Source organism: Phyllobates terribilis, unplaced genomic scaffold (genome assembly GCF_046119375.1).
Source record: "Phyllobates terribilis strain yellow unplaced genomic scaffold, ASM4611937v1 Scaffold_9__5_contigs__length_417890890, whole genome shotgun sequence".
In the NCBI taxonomy this organism is placed as follows: domain Eukaryota; kingdom Metazoa; phylum Chordata; class Amphibia; order Anura; family Dendrobatidae; genus Phyllobates; species Phyllobates terribilis.
In genome coordinates, this window is record NW_027362769.1 from 370211665 (window position 1) to 370230649 (window position 18985).

The 18985-nt window shown below is 46.8% G+C and overlaps 1 protein-coding gene across 2 annotated transcripts in view; it reads right to left on the reverse strand.

Moving 5' to 3' along the window:
* Positions 1-221: 221 nt before the first annotated feature.
* The window catches only part of CLUAP1 (clusterin associated protein 1), a 49648-nt gene continuing 30884 nt past the window's right edge, over positions 222-18985 (reverse strand). Inside the window, exons 6-13 of one of the 2 annotated variants that reach the window (XM_073645958.1) lie at positions 12953-13036; positions 8589-8722; positions 8359-8500; positions 2242-2314; positions 1467-1574; positions 1295-1344; positions 541-597; positions 222-419 (exon numbers count right to left, since the gene is read on the reverse strand). In XM_073645958.1, coding sequence (XP_073502059.1) covers positions 237-419; positions 541-597; positions 1295-1344; positions 1467-1574; positions 2242-2314; positions 8359-8500; positions 8589-8722; positions 12953-13036 — 831 coding nt within the window. In that variant the 3' untranslated portion in view covers positions 222-236. The remainder of the gene's footprint in view (positions 420-540; positions 598-1294; positions 1345-1466; positions 1575-2241; positions 2315-8358; positions 8501-8588; positions 8723-12952; positions 13037-18985) is intronic. The other variant, XM_073645959.1, reaches the window with a different exon arrangement.

Here is an 18985-nt window from a genome sequence, read left to right on the forward strand (position 1 = left end):
GGAACATCAGCGCCCGTCCCCCACTGATCAACACTACGAAAACTTTTTTTTAAAAGTTTAGTTCCCCTTTACCATCTTCTTCTTTTATGGTTTTGTTTTGAACCGCAGATACCAAAAAAAAAATTATATTAATTTATTATTTGTTTTTATTTTTATACATAGATTTAGATTATGTAACAAAAGGTGTAAAAATGTGAAGCGATAAGGGAAGAATAAATACAAGAGGAGGAGGAGGGTTAGAAGTCATTGTCACTCTCCACAAATGATTCATTTTGTCGCAATCGTCTACTAGGTTTACCCAGTCCTCTCTTGGGTCCCCTTGCCCTTACGTTTTCTTCCTCATCATCATCGCCGTCATCATCTTCTTCCTCATCATCATCTTCATCCTCCACATCCATTTCACTGTCTTCTAATGCATCCTGTGTAAAGGAACGACGACAAAATATTAGTACGAGGTCCCTCCATGATGCAATGGTCCGAGCCTCATCTGACACCATTGCCGCCTCTACCATGTCCTGCGGGTAAGGGGCTTGTACCAACCTGCTGGTGGCTGCTCAGAGCCTCAGTGTTAATTATAATGGCAGGACTGGCTGCCGCCTCCACGTAATGACAGCAAGGAAATAAAAAGGAGACATGAGATATGAGGAGGAGGAGGAGGAGGAGGAGGAGAGAGCGCGAGAGTAAAACACCAGCCAAGAATGAACAGGAATGAAGAATGGAATGGGGAATGGATCGAAAAAAGCAGCTACCGGTGCAGTTCCCTTGCTTGGCCACTAAGCTGCAGTAAAGGTTACACTATGTAATATCCCGATTCTTCATTGCACTTACGACTTTTTTTCCTTCTAGTGTTTGGGGTTTTTCATTTGTGCCCCTTTTTAAAGTGTATTATACATGTGTGTGATTGTTTTTTTTTTACTGGTGGCCATTATGGGCGATCTTTGAGATTTCCAAATGCTTTCATCTGAGTCACCAATGTTATCAAAACAGTCTCAAATGTGTCGTCGTCCCCCCAACCCAAAAAAAATGATTTCATGTACATGTGATTTTTTTTTTTTTAGGAGTACATACCCTTTTTAGAGAACAAAAAAAAAAAAGGAAAATTTTTGGTTTTGGGTAAAATTTATGAACCACGTGCACTAGCCTGAAGACTTTGGAGCAAAAAATATCATTGTATACCACAAGAGAAAAAAGAAACTTAAAAACTATCGCAAATGATGATTTGGGGCCCTAGTGTCGATTTCCGGGATTAATAGACACATCCGTATAGTAGTCATCCTCTGCTGCGGTCACTTACCTCGTCGCTGTCGCCTCCGTGCATGGTCCCCACAATACGGCCTCCCCTCCCTGTAACAACACACATTTGTTAATCACGTTCACTGCGAGACACTTCTGCCTTTTATTGCAATCAAAAAGAAAGGGTTAATGTTCCCAGATGCCGTGACACACCACATACTGGAGAGCAGTACCTTGCATGCTGCGCCCCATCTGGAACCTGCCGAGTCTTCTCTCCTCGTCCTCCATCTCGTCAGAGCCGTCGTCCTCCTGGATTTCACTGTCCGAATCTTCATTACTAACTAGAGAGCAGATAAAACCGTGAGGAACACCGACAACCTGGTGCTAATCATGTAACTGACCTGACACTGCGAGAATGACAGGCAGCGGAGGTTGTACGCGGTGACGGGCGGCGGAGGTGGTACGCGAGGACGGGCGGCGGAGGTGGTACGCGAGGACGGGCGGCGGAGGTGGTACGCGAGGACGGGCGGCGGAGGTGGTACGCGAGGACGGGCGGCGGAGGTGGTACGCGAGGACGGGCGGCGGAGGTGGTACGCGAGGACGGGCGGCGGAGGTGGTACGCGAGGCGGAGGTGGGACGCGAGGACGGGCGGCGGAGGTGGGACGCGAGGACGGGCGGCGGAGGTGGGACGCGAGGACGGGCGGCGGAGGTGGGACGCGAGGACGGGCGGCGGAGGTGGGACGCGAGGACGGGCGGCGGAGGTGGGACGCGAGGACGGGCGGCGGAGGTGGTACGCCAGGACGGACGGCGGAGGTGGTACGCCAGGACGGGCGGCGGAGGTGGTACGCCAGGACGGGCGGCGGAGGTGGTACGCCAGGACGGGCGGCGGAGGTGGTACGCAAGGACGGGCAGCGGAGGTAGTACGCAAGGACAGGCAGCGGAGGTAGTACGCAAGGACGGGCAGCAGAGGTAGGCAGCTGTATGTGGATGATCAGGGGTCCGTCCTACCTGCGGACTTCTGCAGTCTGTTCTCCTCCTCTCTCAGTTTGCTCTGCATTAGCCTGAGAGTATTTTCCGCCTCCTATGGACAAAGCACGTCAGTTATTCCCAACACAGTCTTACACACGTATCTCTCTCCTGGAGCAGAACTTTTCATTTTGGCCTCACATGTAGGTACAGTTAAGAAAACTGAAGATGAAATGATCTCTAAAAGGCCTAAAGTGAAAGATGACACATTACCTTTGTATTTTAGGCAAAAAAAAAAAATTATATATATATATTTTATATACACATATACATACACACACATGGTTTTTGCAAGTATCACAGCTTGTAAATGCTTTTTGTAGCCAGACAAGAGTCTTTCAATTCTTGTTTGAGGGATTTTCATCCTTTCTTTCTTGGAGAATTCTTCTAGTTCTGTGAGATTCCTGGGTCGTCTTGCATGTTCTGCTATTTTGAGGTCTAGCCACAGATTTTCAATGATGTTCAGATCAGGGGACTGTGAGGGCCATTGTAAAACCTTCAGCTTGCGCCTTTTGAGGTCGTCTATTGTGGATTTTAACGGGTGTTTAGGATCATTATCCATTTGTAGAAGCCATCCACTTTTCAACTTTATCTTTTTTACAGATGGTGTTATGTTTGCATCAAGAATTTGTTAAAATCTCATTGAATCCATTCTTCCCTCTAACCGTGAAATGTTCCCCGTGCCATTGGCTGCAACACAACCACAAAGCATGATTGATCCACCCCCATGCTTAATGGTTGGCGAGATGTTCTTCTCCTGAAATTCTGTGCCCTTTTTTCTCCACACATACCTTTGATCATTGCGGCCAAAGAGTTCTATATTAACCTCATCGGTCCACAGGACTTGTTTCCAAAATGCATCAGGCTTCTTTAGATGTTCTTTTGCATTCTTCTCACACTAAATTTTAAGGTGAGGATGCAAGAGAGGTTTTCTTCAGATGACTCTTCCATGGAGGCCATATTTGTGCAGGTGTCTCTGAACAGTAGACAAATGTACCACAACTCCAGAGTCTGATAAATCTTTCTGAAGGTCTTTTGCAGTTAAGCGGGGGTTCTGATTTGCCTCTCGTGCAATCCTACGAGCAGCTCTCACTGAAATTTAGCTTGGTCTTCCACACCTTATCTTGACCTCCACTGTTCCTGGTAACAGCCATTTCTTAATTACCGTATATACTCGAGTAGAAGTCGACCCGAGGTACCTAATTTTACCCAAAAAAAAAAGGGAAAACGTATTGACTCAAGTATAAGCCTAGGGTGGGAAATGCAGCAGCTACTGGTAAATTTCCCCAACCTGGTACGCATTGCTCCCTCATCCCCGATCCTGGTACGCATGGCACCCCTCATCCCCAATCCTGGTACGCATGGCACCCCCCCTCATCCCCCAATCCTGGTAAGTATGGTCCCCTCATCCCTCAATCCTGGTACGCTTGGCCTCCTCATCCCCCAATCCTGGTATGCGTGGTGCGTGGCCCCCTAATCCCCCAATCCTGGTATGCCTGGCCCCCTCATCCCCCAATTTTGGTTTGTGTGGCCCCCTCATCCCCCAATCTTAGTTTGCGTGGCCCCCTCATCCCCCAATCCTAGTTTGCATGGCCCCCTCATCCCCCAATCCTAGTTTGCATGGCCCCCTCATCCCCCAATCCTAGTTTGCATGGCCCCCTCATCCCCCAATCCTAGTTTGCATGGCCCCCTCATCCCCCAATCCTAGTTTGCATGGCCCCCTCATCCCCCAATCCTAGTTTGCATGGCCCCCTCATCCCCCAATCCTAGTATGCATGGAACCCCTCATCCCCCAATTCTGGTTTGCATGGTCCCCTCATCCCCAATCCTGGTATGCATGGCCCCCTAATCCCCAATCCTGGTATGCATGGCCCCCTAATCCCCAATCCTGGTATGCATGGCCCCCTCATCCCCCAATTCTGGTATCCATGGCCCCATCACCACACACACAAAAAATAAACACTTATACTCACCTTCCTTCTTTCCTCACCTCTGCTCCAGCGCTGTGTCCTGTTCTCCTGCAGCAGCTCATGTCAGTATCTGAGACCGCATGGAGTCACACCCATGTTCTCTCAGACGCTGATGTGAGCTGCTGTTGCCGGCATATTCACTCCTCTCCACGCCGGGACTATGGGTGTGGAGCAGAGTGAATATACATGCTCTTTAGTAGAGGGCACTGTCAGCAGGCACTGCGGCTCAGCGCTCCTCTTTGACCGCTACTAAAGAGAATGAATATTCATTCTTCTCCACGCCCATGGGAGTGGAGAAGAGGGAATATTCATGTCCCTTTAGCAGTGGGCACACGTGGTAGCTGCAGCAGTGGCTACAGCGTGTGCCCCGCTCCTCCGCCGCTGCAACCCCCCCCACCACTACACACCACCAACAGAATTTCTATATACTCAGGTATATACCTGAGTATAAGCCAAGGGGGGCTTTTTCATAACAAGAAATGTGCTGAAAAACTCATCTTATACTCGAGTATATACGGTACATTTTGAACTGAACAAAGGGCAACTTGAAAACGCTTTGCCATCTTCTTATAGCGTCTCCGGCTTTGTGAGCCTCCACCATTTTCATTTTCAGAGTGCCCGGCAGCTGCTTAGAAGAACCCATGGCTGCTGTTTTTTGGCACAAGGTTAGAGGAGGCTGGTTTTTATAAATCTGGGAAATTTGCATCACCTGATCTTTCCTAATGATGATAGTGAACAAGCCATAACCCTAACAGGCTAATTAAGGTCTGAAGCCTTGGTCAAAGTTATCGGAGCCACAAATCTCCAAGGGTGCCCAAACTTTTGCATTGGCCCATTTTCCTTTTTTGGAATTTTTAAAATAAGAGATCATTTTACCTTCAACTGATCACAATAACAGTAATTTTGACCAGGGGTGCCCAAACTTTTACATGCCACTGTATATGGTATTCAGGATTTCAGCGGCACAATGAGGGCTCATGGCAGGTTTTGTACATTTCCCAAGTTATTTCACATTGACGTGAAGGGTCCTGAGCAGATGCTGAAGCCCCAGAGGCCGGTGACACGGCTGATGTGGACAGGTCTGTGATCAGCAGATGTGCGGGGGATGGGGGTGAGCGATGCTCGGCCGGCTGGGAGGGTATAGGATGCGACAGGTTTATTCATCTGGAGAAGATTCCCAGCACTTATCATCCGCCCGGGACAGAAAGAGAAGCAGCCGCATGGCATCCTGAATCTCAGCGGGCACCGACAACACGACGGGCTTCTTCCTGTAACCCATATATAGCTGATAATACACCACGGGCAAGAGAAGTCACAGGTGAGAGGGACCAGAGACAGACTAATGGGAGTGGAGCTGCAATACCTGAAAATGGCCACTACACATGTACAGCGCTGTGCTGTTCTGACTCAACATATACGTAATAAAATAAAATGGGAGGGGGGGGGGATTTACTTGACAGGAAAAGGTACGTCTCAGGCACTTCATCCGTCCAACAATCCCATGAACAGTGCCGTCCCTCTGTTACTCCTCCTCGAAATGTATGAATAAATTGACACTTGTGTTACCAGTATCAGACGATCCAAGGAAGAATCGAGTTGTCAATGTATTCATGTCTCCAGGAGGAGTAACAGAGGAACGACACAATGCAGGATTCTAAGAGTTTTTAAGGGAATACTCCGAGCAAAACGGATACACCATGTTATGTTTTATCCATTGCATCACCTAGGGGGCGCAGCAAGATCTGAGCTTCCTGTGTAACGCCCCACCCCCGCAGGGCCTTGTATTAGACATAACACGGTATCTCACTTTTACCTGTTCCTTTAAGACATTGCAGCACTGCAGAAAAGCCGGTGCTCCCTTTATTCCGGCCTGTTTATTCCCCCGATGCGCCGGCACATTAGAGGACCCGTCAGCAGCATCTCCGCTTCCACTCGTCCTACTTTCAGCTACAGATGAATAGATACCTGCACCGTATTGATCCCTTTTTCCCCGCACAGCAGTTAGCGCTCATGTGAAGAGGACGGCGAGATGTGAGCTCCGCTAAACTCCATCATTTCAGCAATGAAGACAAGACGGGAGCGAAGAAGAAACGTAAAAAAGGGATCAATAGTAAACATCCATGTATGACACGCAGCGGTCCGCGCTGTGCTGTAGGAAAGTCCCTCTGCTTAGCGGGGTCCCTACCGCTCCGTTCTGGCTCCCCACCGCTCCCGTGCTGGCTCCCCACCGCTCCTTGCTGGCTCCCCACCGCTCCCGTGCTGGCTCCCCACCGCTCCCGTGCTGGCTCCCCACCGCTCCCGTGCTGGCTCCCCACCGCTCCCGTGCTGGCTCCCCACCGCTCCCGTGCTGGCTCCCCACCGCTCCCGTGCTGGCTCCCCACCGCTCCCGTGCTGGCTACCCACCGCTCCCGTGCTGGCTACCCACCGCTCCCGTGCTGGCTACCCACCGCTCCCGTGCTGGCTACCCACCGCTCCCCCTAGTGGTGTCTGAAGGCAGTCAGAATTTTCTCATGGAACTGTATGAAACGGACGTTAGGGATTTGCAGCTCCAACTGTGAAGAATACATCTCCGACAATATAAAATATATTAAATTAAATTACAATGTACATTTAAAAAAAAAAACATAGCTGCTTTCCTCAAAAAAAAAAAAGAGGGCCACACCTGTGTACAGCTTGTGTTTGGTACTCAGCTGCAGTACCAGAAGCAACCTATGGACAGATGTGGTGCTGTTTTAGGTAAAAAGAAGCATTCCTGGATTCAGACGAATAGGAGGCCTTGTAATAAAAGCTTGCACCGAATCCGCCGGAGGTAAGGTCACTATGTAGCGGTATTCTGCTCTGGGGGGCTCTGAATGCCAGACCACCCTTTGTCAATATGCCATAATAGGCCATAGGTGCAGGGGCCAGAACGATCAGGAGGTGATCTCTATGGAACCAGTCAGTTATTCCAGGCTCAGAAATAACTTTATAATTGCTGCATTTATTCATTGCCTTAATGCAGCGGGTGACTGGATGGATCAGGCGTGATTGACAGCCTCATGCGGAGAGTGTGTGCTCCCGGAGTCGGGCGGATGAGCTCCTGGGCTACTGCAGAATAACATATTACAGGCACGTAGTCAGTGACAGGCCGGGAGAGGGACGGCGGGAGCCGGGAGGACGACATCTACAGGAATTGTATCTGTATTATTGAGAGATGGTGCCAGGAATAATAATCAGGGATGGGATCTATGAATACGATATACGATGGGCCACTTGGGGGAATACACTCATTCCCACCACAAAAAATAAACTTGAACTCATGAGAATTCTCTGCAGAATGAAATGATAAAATTGTGTGTACCAACAGCCACCACTAGAGGGAGCCGAAGAACGTACTGCATACAGTTCATGCATAGTACTGAGTAACAATCCTGTATGCAGTGTGCTCCTAAAGCTCCCTCTAGTAGTGGCTGCAGAGAGAGAGTTTATAATTTACAGAAAATCCACCGACTCTTGATATGTCCGGATTAGAAAACACTTGCTCCAATCTAACTTTTCTCCTTCACGTCAAACTCCATAAGCTCATCCGGCCAAGCTGACATATTGTAAATTCTTGACATGTCCATCAGTGAGTTAAAGCAGATCTGTCCGTTTTCACCGCACAAGCTGTATACATTATTTTATAGAGCTCTTAGACCTGATGGGGCTGGTGAACTGACTTTGAAAATCTATATCAGAACAATTCTGTAATCCTTTTGTTAAAAATGTTCCCACCTAAAACCCAGGAGAGCTGGACTAGTAAAACGCTCATCTTAAAGGGATTATTCGATAGTGTAATAACATTTTATTTTTCAGGCCCGTGAAAGTGCGGCATACTTACCTCTAAGAGCGCCTTCCCCCCGTAAGGATCCAGGGCAGGCCACTCGGAGGTCTGCACCAGGTCCGGAAGCTGAGTTTGCAGCAGTAAGGTGACGACAAGACAAGAGCGTCTGATCAGAGAGTCTCCTCCATCAGAAATCAGAGGACCGCTGCAGCCTGTGATTGGCTGCAGCGGTCCTCTGATTTCTGATGGAGGAGACTCTCTGATCCTTCGGAGAGTCCGTCACTGATTCCATGGGGGATGTATCTCGCAACCAGCTCCGGTCCTCACCTCAAAGCGCTCCTGCTCCACCCGATGGTGGTCCTCCAGCTGCTGCTCCAGGAAGCAGAGGTTCCGGTACTTGTTCATGTAGATCTCATACTGCTTTTGTAGCTCTTCCTCCAGCTTCTCATACTCATCCATAAAGGCGGGTCTGTACAGACACAGAAGAGGCCCGTTATAACCCTAAATTGGGACCGTGGCCTCCAATAGTCACGAATTGTGCAGGAGAAGGAGCCAACCTGACGCTCTGCAGGGTCTGGAGTCTTGCTCGATTCCTCTCCAGCTCCTTTTTGCGCTTTTCAATTTTGGACTCCAGGTTCACCTCGTCCGACGAGCCATTGGTTTGGAAATCTCTCATTTTCTGACACTGTTCCTGAAAGAGAGGGAATGACCGGGATAAAGGGGTCGCTCCAACCCTTAATAATATCAGACACACTGTATGACATTTCAACCACATTGCTGCACTTTTCCACAAAGGGCGCCACTCTTTTCTGCAGGACATGTCTGGTACTGCATTAGTCTCTTAAGTGGCTGAGTTGCAATACAATCCATGACCAAGAGTGGCGCTGTTCCTGGAGGAACATGAAATAGTCCCGCTCTATCTAACGATACATTCTACAACAAATTTTTATTAGAAATGATCCTTAAGCCACGTTCACACATTCAGTATTCGGTCAGTATTTTCCATCAGTATTTGTAAGCCAAAACCAGGAGTGGGTGAAAAAGTGCAGAAGTGGTGACGAGTTTCTATTATACTTTTCCTCTGATTGAGGCCACATTCACACGTTCAGTATTTGTAAGCCATAATCAGGAGTGGAACAAAGAGAATCTGTTTTTGCTATTTAATCTGAGAGCAGCATGATGTAGGGGTTGAGACCCTGATTCCAGCAATGTGTCACTTACTAGGCTGTGTGCTGTAAGTTTGAATACAATCAGTGATTTATCAGCAGATTATCACTGCAGGACTAGGTGTCACGAGTCAGGAAGTCCAGCTAATCGGTGTAACCCCGCCCCCAGACACTGATTGGCAGCTTGCGGACAGTGTACACAGGAAGCTGCCAATCAGGGGCGTGGGCGGGGTTATACACAGCGCAGTATTCACAGCACTGGTCGATCTACAGCAGAGAAAACAAGGATATCAAAATGACAGCAAGCAGTCCAGTAAGTGATACATTGCTGGAATCAGGGTCTCTGCCTCTACATTATGATGATCTCAAATTACATAGCAAAATCCTGCCGACAGATTCCCTTTACAATCGCAGGACTCCAAGTGCTGTATCTTCCACAAAGGCCTGAAACTAAGGTTTTTGCTCACCGGTAATTCTATGCACCAAGTATGGCTTTATAGTGTCCAGATCTGGAGCCACTTCTCCAGAGCAGGTAAGTAGCAGGAAGACAAAATAGTCACAAAAAATATCCCAGTAACTCTTGGTTAAATCTTCTCTTCCTCATATTGCAATTAAAAATCGGAGAAATATATAACAAAATTTTCTCTGTGTGTCCCATGAGGTCAGACATGGCCCCTTGTCATCTGCCTATATGCCTTGAGTCTGGCTGTAGGACAACTGGCTGCAGCAGGAGCCTCTCCCCTCTACTCTGCCTGCAGTAGTAGCTCCTCCCCCTTGTGTTACCTCCACCCCATCAGCTGCTCAGATGGAGATAAACCCGTCTTCTCTGCAGGGTTTTCTACAAGACAGTTTCTGGAACTTGAAGAAATGCGGCAGATACCGACGGCAAGGTTATCATTTCTTTCCTTGTGGTATTCAGATATTCAACATTGATGGCACATCTACAAGATATTCCACAAGTGGCTGATAGATGGGATTTTCAAAAGTGGGACCCAAATCTATCTCCAAAACAAGCATCTCCTACTCCAGTCATGATCGCCTCTAAGGAAGTTGTGAAAGCAGCAGAGCATGTTCCATAACTTCCATAGACGTGTATGGAAACGTCTCTGTCTATTCACAGCAAAAAGAAAGGTCGGGGGACTTCTGATCTACGGTCTTTATCCTGCCCACTGATAACCTACAGATCTGATAATCACATCTACCATATAATGATTTCCATGGCAGCCTCCTAACCCAGCAGGTATCACGTATCGTTCCATCAATGATCACGGAATGTTCAGGGGATGTTCCGTATTCTAAGTACATAAATATGAAGAGGACGAGCCCACTTCATGGTCACCTTGACGGAGGCATGTGAACGTCTCGTTGTGAGCAGCCCGAATCTGCCGCAGTATATATAGCCACCTGTAATCCCCCTGCATGATCAGAGGTTGAGCGATCAATCAACTGTTTCCAGGACAAGTAGGAAGAGAAGATCCTTTCATGCCACACATGACTATTACATGCGGCAGCTGAGAAACCATCCGCTAAAGAGTCAGACGAAGAGTCCTGATTATAAGCAGAGGAAATTGTAGCTCCACAAGAGAGAAGAAAGGAAGGTGTCATAGGCCGGAGAGAGGAGGGGGTGCAGGAATTCAGCAGGATGGCTGCGTACATTTTCATAATCTCCATAATGCACAACAAGGTGATTACACTGAAGAGAACTGCGTCACCGAGAGCCGCCGCTAAGTATATGTTGTAAGGCTGGAATTCAAGCAGAATATATATATATATGTAAATATACACTCTCAATCTATGGAGAAAAGTATGTGCCCCTCCATATTACACCTCTAGGAGCTTTTCTGACCTCCCATAGACATTAATATGGAGTAGCCCCTCTGCAGATATAACGGCCCCCGCTCTTCAGGGAAGGATTTCTACAAGATATTGGGAATTTTTGTCCCTTTGCCCAGAAGAGCATTAGTGAGGTCAGATACTGATGTTGGGGAGAGGCCGGGATCACAATCTCTGGTCTACCTCATTCCATAGGTGTTAGATGGGGTTGAGGTCAGGACTTCTCACCAAACTCCCCCCATGTCTGTATGGAGCTTGTGCACTGGGTGCAGTCATGGGGAACAGATAAGGGTCTTCCCCAAACTGTTCCCACAAAGATGGAACTACAATTGTCCACAATGTCTTGTACTGAAAATTAAGATTTCTCTTCACTGGCACTAAGACGCCGAGGCCGCCCCCTGATAACAGTCCGTAGCATTATCCTCCTCCACCATCTGTACAGGGGGCACAATGCAGTCAGGGGGTAACGTTCTCCTGGAATCACCAAACCCAGACTCCTCCATCAGACGCAGATAGAGAAGTGTGATCCGTCACTGCACAGAACATGTCTCCTACAGAATCCAATGGTGGCGGCTTTACACCACTCCATCCGACACTCGGCATTGTGCTTGGTGATGTACGGCTGCATGCAGCTGCTCGGCCATGAAGCTCCCGGCGGGGACGCTGTGTTTGTGATGATACCAGAGGAGGTCTGTACTGGAGTTATAGGGTCAGCAAAGCATTGGTGACTTTTCTGCCCTCTGCTACTCAGCACACCGAAGGCGAGGGGCCGGATGTCATACACCGAGGGCGAGGGGCCGGATGTCATACACCGAGGGCGAGGGGCCGGATGTCATACACCGAGGGCCCGGATGTTATACATACGCCGAGGGCGAGGGGCTGGATGTCGTACATCGAGGGCGAGGGGCTGGAGGTTATAAGGATGGACAAATTGCTGGAGCACGCTGATAACTCCTGATCCCGGCCAGCTACAGTGCTCCTCCAATGCTGCACAGGTAAAGCTGCCTCTGCTTGAGAGCGCGCAGTGTGGGTCAATCAAGTAGAAACACCCCCAAAAAGTGCAAAATCGGGAGGCCGGGTAGCGGCACATTGTGCTCCTGAAGAAAGAAGACATCCCCTTTAAATACCTGTGTCATGCTCCACCTCATCTGTAATAGGCACAACACAGCCGATCAGATTTGCCTGCCGTGTCCCTTTAACACCCATCACTATTATTCTCCTGAATTTTATTTAAAAATAAATATGACTACGAGGACACCGAACCATGAATCATCCTGCACTTCTCCTCTGAATGTGGGAGGATTTCTCCTGCCAGTTCACAGGCGAACAACATGGCCGCGTCCTGGCTGCACACTGACAGGCCTATAAAATATTGATTAGAAGTGCGCACCACATCATTTTCAAGCACCGAGCGGAGGATATGAATTACATCTTACTCCCACCCTGCAGAAAAGTGGAGGCCGCCTGATTGAACGCTGCAATGGCTCCTCTGGTGAACATTGTATGAATGTACGAGGAGCATAATGGAGAAAATCAGCTCCGGCGGGGAGCGGTGGCAAAATCCGGGATTGTAGCTTGGCACAGAGTTGCTGTTCTATGTCTTCTGTACAATATCTCAAAGCGTGGGCAGATGTGAGGTGGAGTAATATAGGTCATCCAAGGTCCCTATAAATGTTGAAAATATAAGGCGACCTCAGCAGGAGCATGTGCGACCACCGGACTATTCACGGACCATAGGAGTGGTGGTCGCACATGTGTACACAGGACTTTGGAGTCAGTGGGGGTCTCATCCGCTGGATCCCCAAAGTCATTATTTAATAATGGATATAGTTTATGGGAAGAACCCCATTAAAAATGGGGATGTCATAAATGTCGGAGTTGGGAGCTCGGATGGCTGGGTGATGGTATCACCATGCACTTACCAAAACTTCTCTGATGGACATCCTCAGCACCTTCTCCGTCTCATTAATTTCCAGAGGACGGGCGATAGCAGCTGCTCTCAAATCCTGCAAAATGACAATGAATGTTATTATAAAGACTCGGAGGAGGGTCACAATCCCCACATCTCGTTCTGCAACCAGCTCAAAAATCAATTATGTAAATGCTGTGGAAAAGCTGTGTAAATGCTGTGGCGTACAAAAGGCGACATGTCCTGGTCAGCGAGCAACATGCAGTTTGGCAAAGAGCGATGAACACTTCACTGGCAAACAGGTCGCCTGACAATGCGGGGAAAAAAAGAACTCACAGCACAAAGAATTAAGTGCTTGTTCCGTACGGGCGCAGCGAGAGGTGTCACTCACCGCCGCTATTTTCTGGCGCGCAAGATTATGATAATTAAGGAATAGCCGACATGAGCGAGAGAAGACCGCGCACTGACATCTGCAAGACAACAAACGGCGTATCGATACCTGGAGCGCTCCGCGGATGAGCTGTATTACACCTCCGGCTGTGGTTCCAGTAATGTATATATACCCTATTAGAAAATCCCAAATACTCTGTTTAGGATCTTCAATGGGGAGCACTGGAGGACCTGTCCTACCCTGACAATGATATGAATGGGTATGGTGTAATACTTTATGTCCCCTGCGGGGGATCTGCAGCAAAACAAAACACTTACTGCCAAGTTTATCTCTTAGATTACTGCTGATCGCTCGGGATTTGTGACAGGGAGACACTTTATGATCAGTTGATTAACAAGGGACCCTTCTACCAAGTAGTTATTGTTCAAGGTGGAGATCCCCTTTAAAGGAATATTCCAGTTCCAGCATATCATATATATATTTTTTGTATATTGGTTTTCAAGATTTCTACGTATCCACGTATTGTGGGAAAGGACAGCCACTAGGGGAGCAAACTAAAGAAGGTGACTAGTACAGTATTTAGGTCTATAAAAAAATCAGTCTACGCAGTGCTCCCCCTAGTGGCGGTCTCGTTCTGAAGAAATATAGGTCTTTGTATAGAGTGAAATATTTTAGTCTGTAGTTGACGTGGATCAACGCAACGAGGTTACTAGACTAGATGCTATTGTAGCAAACTCTCAGCTGTATGTGACCTTTCATTATAGGTTGTTTAACCCTTTAGCATCAGAGTAAATTCTATGGATGCACTCCATACACAGTGGGTGCTGTCTGTGTTACACTGCTAACACACACCTGTCACTCCTGCAGCAGGTCAACCCCTGAGACGTAACATCAGAGCATCTAAGGGGTTATATGACAGAAATGCTGTTTTTTTCTTTTTTCAGTCACTTCATCTCCAAATAGAAAAATGCATAAAAAGTTGTGTATGTGCCAAGAGTTTACTGGTAGGCATTACAACCTAAAACCTCACAACACCCCATGCAACTTTTTTTTTCAGTTTTTTTTTGTTTTAAAAGTAGTAAAAAAATATATAAAATTAAGAAAATATATTAAATAATAATATAGCTTCATTTTAATGCACAGAGGTAGTCATGAAATTAAAAGGCATTTTTCCATTTAACCATATAAAAAAAGCGATTTTTTTTGCCCATTTTACAATGTAATATGGGGTAAATTAAATGGCGTCTCAAAAAAAAATAATAAATAAATAAAAAAACAAGCCCTAGGTGAATGGGAAAAAAAAATTATGTCTCTGAAGAAAGGGCAGAAAAAAATGAAAGTGCAAAAATAAAAGGGGTTAAAGGGATGTATTATACCCAATAAGAATCATGCGAAGGTCTCATTAACCTGAATAGTACTCATGTATGATATTCACTGAGCAAGGGTACGCCTGGACAGCCCCTTTAAGTATTAATTTTCAGAAAAGAGGAAGTCAGGCAGAATTTGGACACAATGAGTTTTATCTGCAGTCGTGTTATATACATACAACACATTACCGACCGGCCGGTCCGCTCGCCTCTGCACCTACAGATCTCATTACAGATCTGTCACTATTTGTTCTGGAATATATTCAGATTCTGTAGGGAAAGCGCGGCAGAGATGATTCATAAAGGATGGCTTCAGAGCTGAAATTAGGTGAAGCCGTCCCCGGCCACGCATCCGACGCTGCGTGTAAAAATAGCACTTATTCCCATATGTGCCAAAACCCTAGAAATGAAATGAGCAAGAATAAAATATGAGCAAACTAAATATACACACCACATACTGGCCGAGCTGCGGCCATTAAACCATTCATTTCGCCCCGCAGCCTGGCACTTGTAGGAATAAATAGGATTGTATTAGTTTGTTATTAACAGATGGCGCAGACGCACTGTAAAGAGACGGGCAGATGGAGAGCTGGCTGTGCCGGCCTCAGGGTGCGTGTGTTCACCGTGAGCTCATGAGCGCCTCCGCCGGGCCGTCTGCTTTATTACCGTGATCTAATAGCAAACTGGCTACTAGATAAACCTTTGTGGGAGCTTGTGCCCTGTGATAGAAAGTGTGCCACGGCGAGAACAGGCAAATGTTAGCGGCTGTCAGTAACTCATATGTCACCTACAAGAATTATCATTACTACCCTGTACTGATCCTGAGTTACCTCCTGTATTATACTCCAGAGCTGCACTCACTATTCTGCTGGTGCAGTCACTGTGTACATACATTACATTACTGATCCTGAGTTACATCCTGTATTATACTCCAGAGCTGCACTCACTATTCTGCTGGTGCAGTCACTGTGTACATACATTACATTACTGATCCTGAGTTACATCCTGTATTATACCCCAGAGCTGCACTCACTATTCTGCTGGTGCAGTCACTGTGTACATACATTACATTACTGATCCTGAGTTACATCCTGTATTATACTCCAGAGCTGCACTCACTATTCTGCTGGAGCAGTCACTGTGTACATACATTACATTACTTATCCTGAGTTACCTCCTGTATTATACTCCAGAGCTGCACTCACTATTCTGCTGGTGCAGTCACTGTGTACATACATTACATTACTTATCCTGAGTTACATCCTGTATTATACTCCAGAGCTGCACTCACTATTCTGCTGGAGCAGTCACTGTGTACATACATTACATTACTGATCCTGAGTTACATCCTGTATTATACTCCAGAGCTGCACTCACTATTCTGCTGGTGCAGTCACTGTGTACATACATTACATTACTGATCCTGAGTTACATCCTGTATTATACTCCAGAGCTGCAGTCACTGTTCTGCTGGTGCAGTCACTGTGTACATACATTACATTACTTATCCTGAGTTACATCCTGTATTATACTCCAGAGCTGCAGTCACTATTCTGCTGGTGCAGTCACTGTGTACATACATTACATTACTTATCCTGAGTTACATCCTGTATTATACTCCAGAGCTGCAGTCACTATTCTGCTGGTGCAGTCACTGTGTACATACATTACATTACTTATCCTGAGTTACCTCCTGTATTATACCCCAGAGCTGCACTCACTATTCTGCTGGTGCAGTCACTGTACATGCATTACATTACTGATCGAGTACTGATCCTGAGTTACCTCCTGTATTATACTCCAGAGCTGCACTCACTATTCTGCTGGTGCAGTCACTGTGTACATACATTACTTTACTTATCCTGAGTTACATCCTGTATTATACTCCAGAGCTGCAGTCACTATTCTGCTGGTGCAGTCACTGTACATACATTACATTACTGATCGAGTACTGATCCTGAGTTACATCCTGTATTATACTCCAGAGCTGCACTCACTATTCTGCTGGTGGAAGATTTCAGCTCTGAAGCCAGAATTGTGAATACTGAGCATCAAAAGGCAAGCAATGTATCTACAAGGTGACTTAAAGGACCACTAAATTGACTGATGAGTTGACGTTTCTCCCCTCCCTTATGACCTTCACAGGTCCCAAGAGCAAAGCGGCCAAGGTGTCGTAAAGTCAAAGAATCAGTGGTGGGTCCTGTCAGTCTCACCAATTTAGTCCATGCCTTTTTGCAGATGATAATATCCCTTTAAGTATTTAAAGATGGCGTCTATATAGAGGTTGTATAACCCCATAAACCCAGAAGTGAGATCTAACGTATATATAGGAGGATAATAAATATGGATGCCTTCTTTAATTATATCCCTGGATGTGATAGATGGAGGACCCCAGATAAGCAGAGAGACTTGTGGGATAAGGAGATTTATTACATACAGTGCCTACAAGTAGTATTCAACCCCCTGCAGATTTAGCTGGTTTGATAAGATGCAAATGAGTTCGAGCCTTCAAACTGCAAACGAGAGTAGGTTTTATGAACAGAAGCATAAATCTTACAAACCAAAAAGTTATGTTGCTCAGTTGAATTTTATTAAATTTTAAACATAAAAGTGTGGGTCAATTATTATTCAACCCCTATGTTTAATATTTTGTGGAATAACCCTTGTTTGCAATTACAGCTAATAATCGTCTTTTATAAGACCTGATCAGGCCGGCACAGGTCTGTGGAGTTATCTTGGCCCACTCCTCCATGCAGATCTTCTCCAAGTTATCTAGGTTCTTTGGGTGTCTCATGTGGACTTTATTCTTGAGCTCCTTCCACAAGTTTTCAATTGGGTTAAGGTCAGGAGACTGACTAGGCCACTCCAACACCTTGACTTTTTCCCTATTGAACCAGGCCTTGGTTTTCTTGGCTGTGTGCTTTGGGTCGTTGTCTTGTTGGAAGATGAAATTACGACCCATCTTAAGATCCTTGAGGAGCGGAGGTTCTTGGCCAAAATCTCCAGGTAGGCCGTGCTATCCATCTTCCCATGGATGCGGACCAGATGGCCAGGCCCCTTGGCTGAGAAACAGCCCCACAGCATGATGCTGCCACCACCATGCTTGACTGTAGGGATGGTATTCTTGGGGTCGTATGCAGTGCCATCCAGTCTCCAAACGTCACGTGTGTGGTTGGCACCAAAGATCTCGATCTTGGTCTCATCAGACCATAGAACCTTGAACCAGTCTGTCTCAGAGTCCTCCAAGTGATCATGAGCAAACTGTAGACGAGCCTTGACATGACGCTTTGAAAGTAAAGGTACCATACAGGCTCGTCTGGAACGGAGACCATTGCGGTGGAGTACGTTACTTATGGTATTGACTGAAACCAATGTCCCCACTGCCATGAGATTTTCCCGGAGCTCCTTCCTTGTTGTCCTTGGGTTAGCCTTGACTCTTCGGACAAGCCTGGCCTCGGCAGGGGAGGACACTTTCAAAGGCTGTCCAGGCCATGGAAGGCTAACAGTAGTTCCATAAGCCTTCCACTTACGGATGATGCTCCCAACAGTGGAGACAGGTAGGCCCAACTCCTTGGAAAGGGTTTTGTACCCCTTGCCAGCCTTGTGACCCTCCACGATCTTGTCTCTGATGGCCTTGGAATGCTCCTTTGTCTTTCCCATGTTGACCATGTCTGAGTGCTGTTCACAAGTTTGGGGAGGGTCTTAAATAGTCAGAAAAGGCTGGCAAAAGAGATCTTTAATCCACACATGTGAAGCTCATTATTCTTGGTGCCTGAACTACTTCTTAATACTTTAGGGGGACCAAACAGAATTCTTGTGGTTTGAGGGGTTGAATAATAAATGACACTCTGAATTAACTTTTAACGTTTTTTTTAAAAAAAAAAAAAAAAAAAAAATTAGCTGCAGTGCATTTCCCACTTCCAGGCTGATCTACAGTACAAATGTCACAATGCCAAGTTAATTCCGCATGTGTCAACCAGCTAAATCTGCAGGGGGTTGAATACTACTTGTAGGCACTGTATATGCGGTTTCATCCTTGTATGTTCCAGCAGATTAATGGTGGAATCACACAGGAGCTCCTTGTGGGACGGCAGCAATTACTCCACTGCCATACTGTGTCATACATGACGGAGAGACATATATTGCGGTCAGTAATCTAGGCCGAGCTCAGGACACCGGAGCTGGATTACTGCATGTTCTGTAAGTACACCCTGATAGTGTCACTTGCTTTATGATAAAAGGCCTCGTGCATAATTAACAGAGTTCCATTAAATACTCTGTGCTGCAT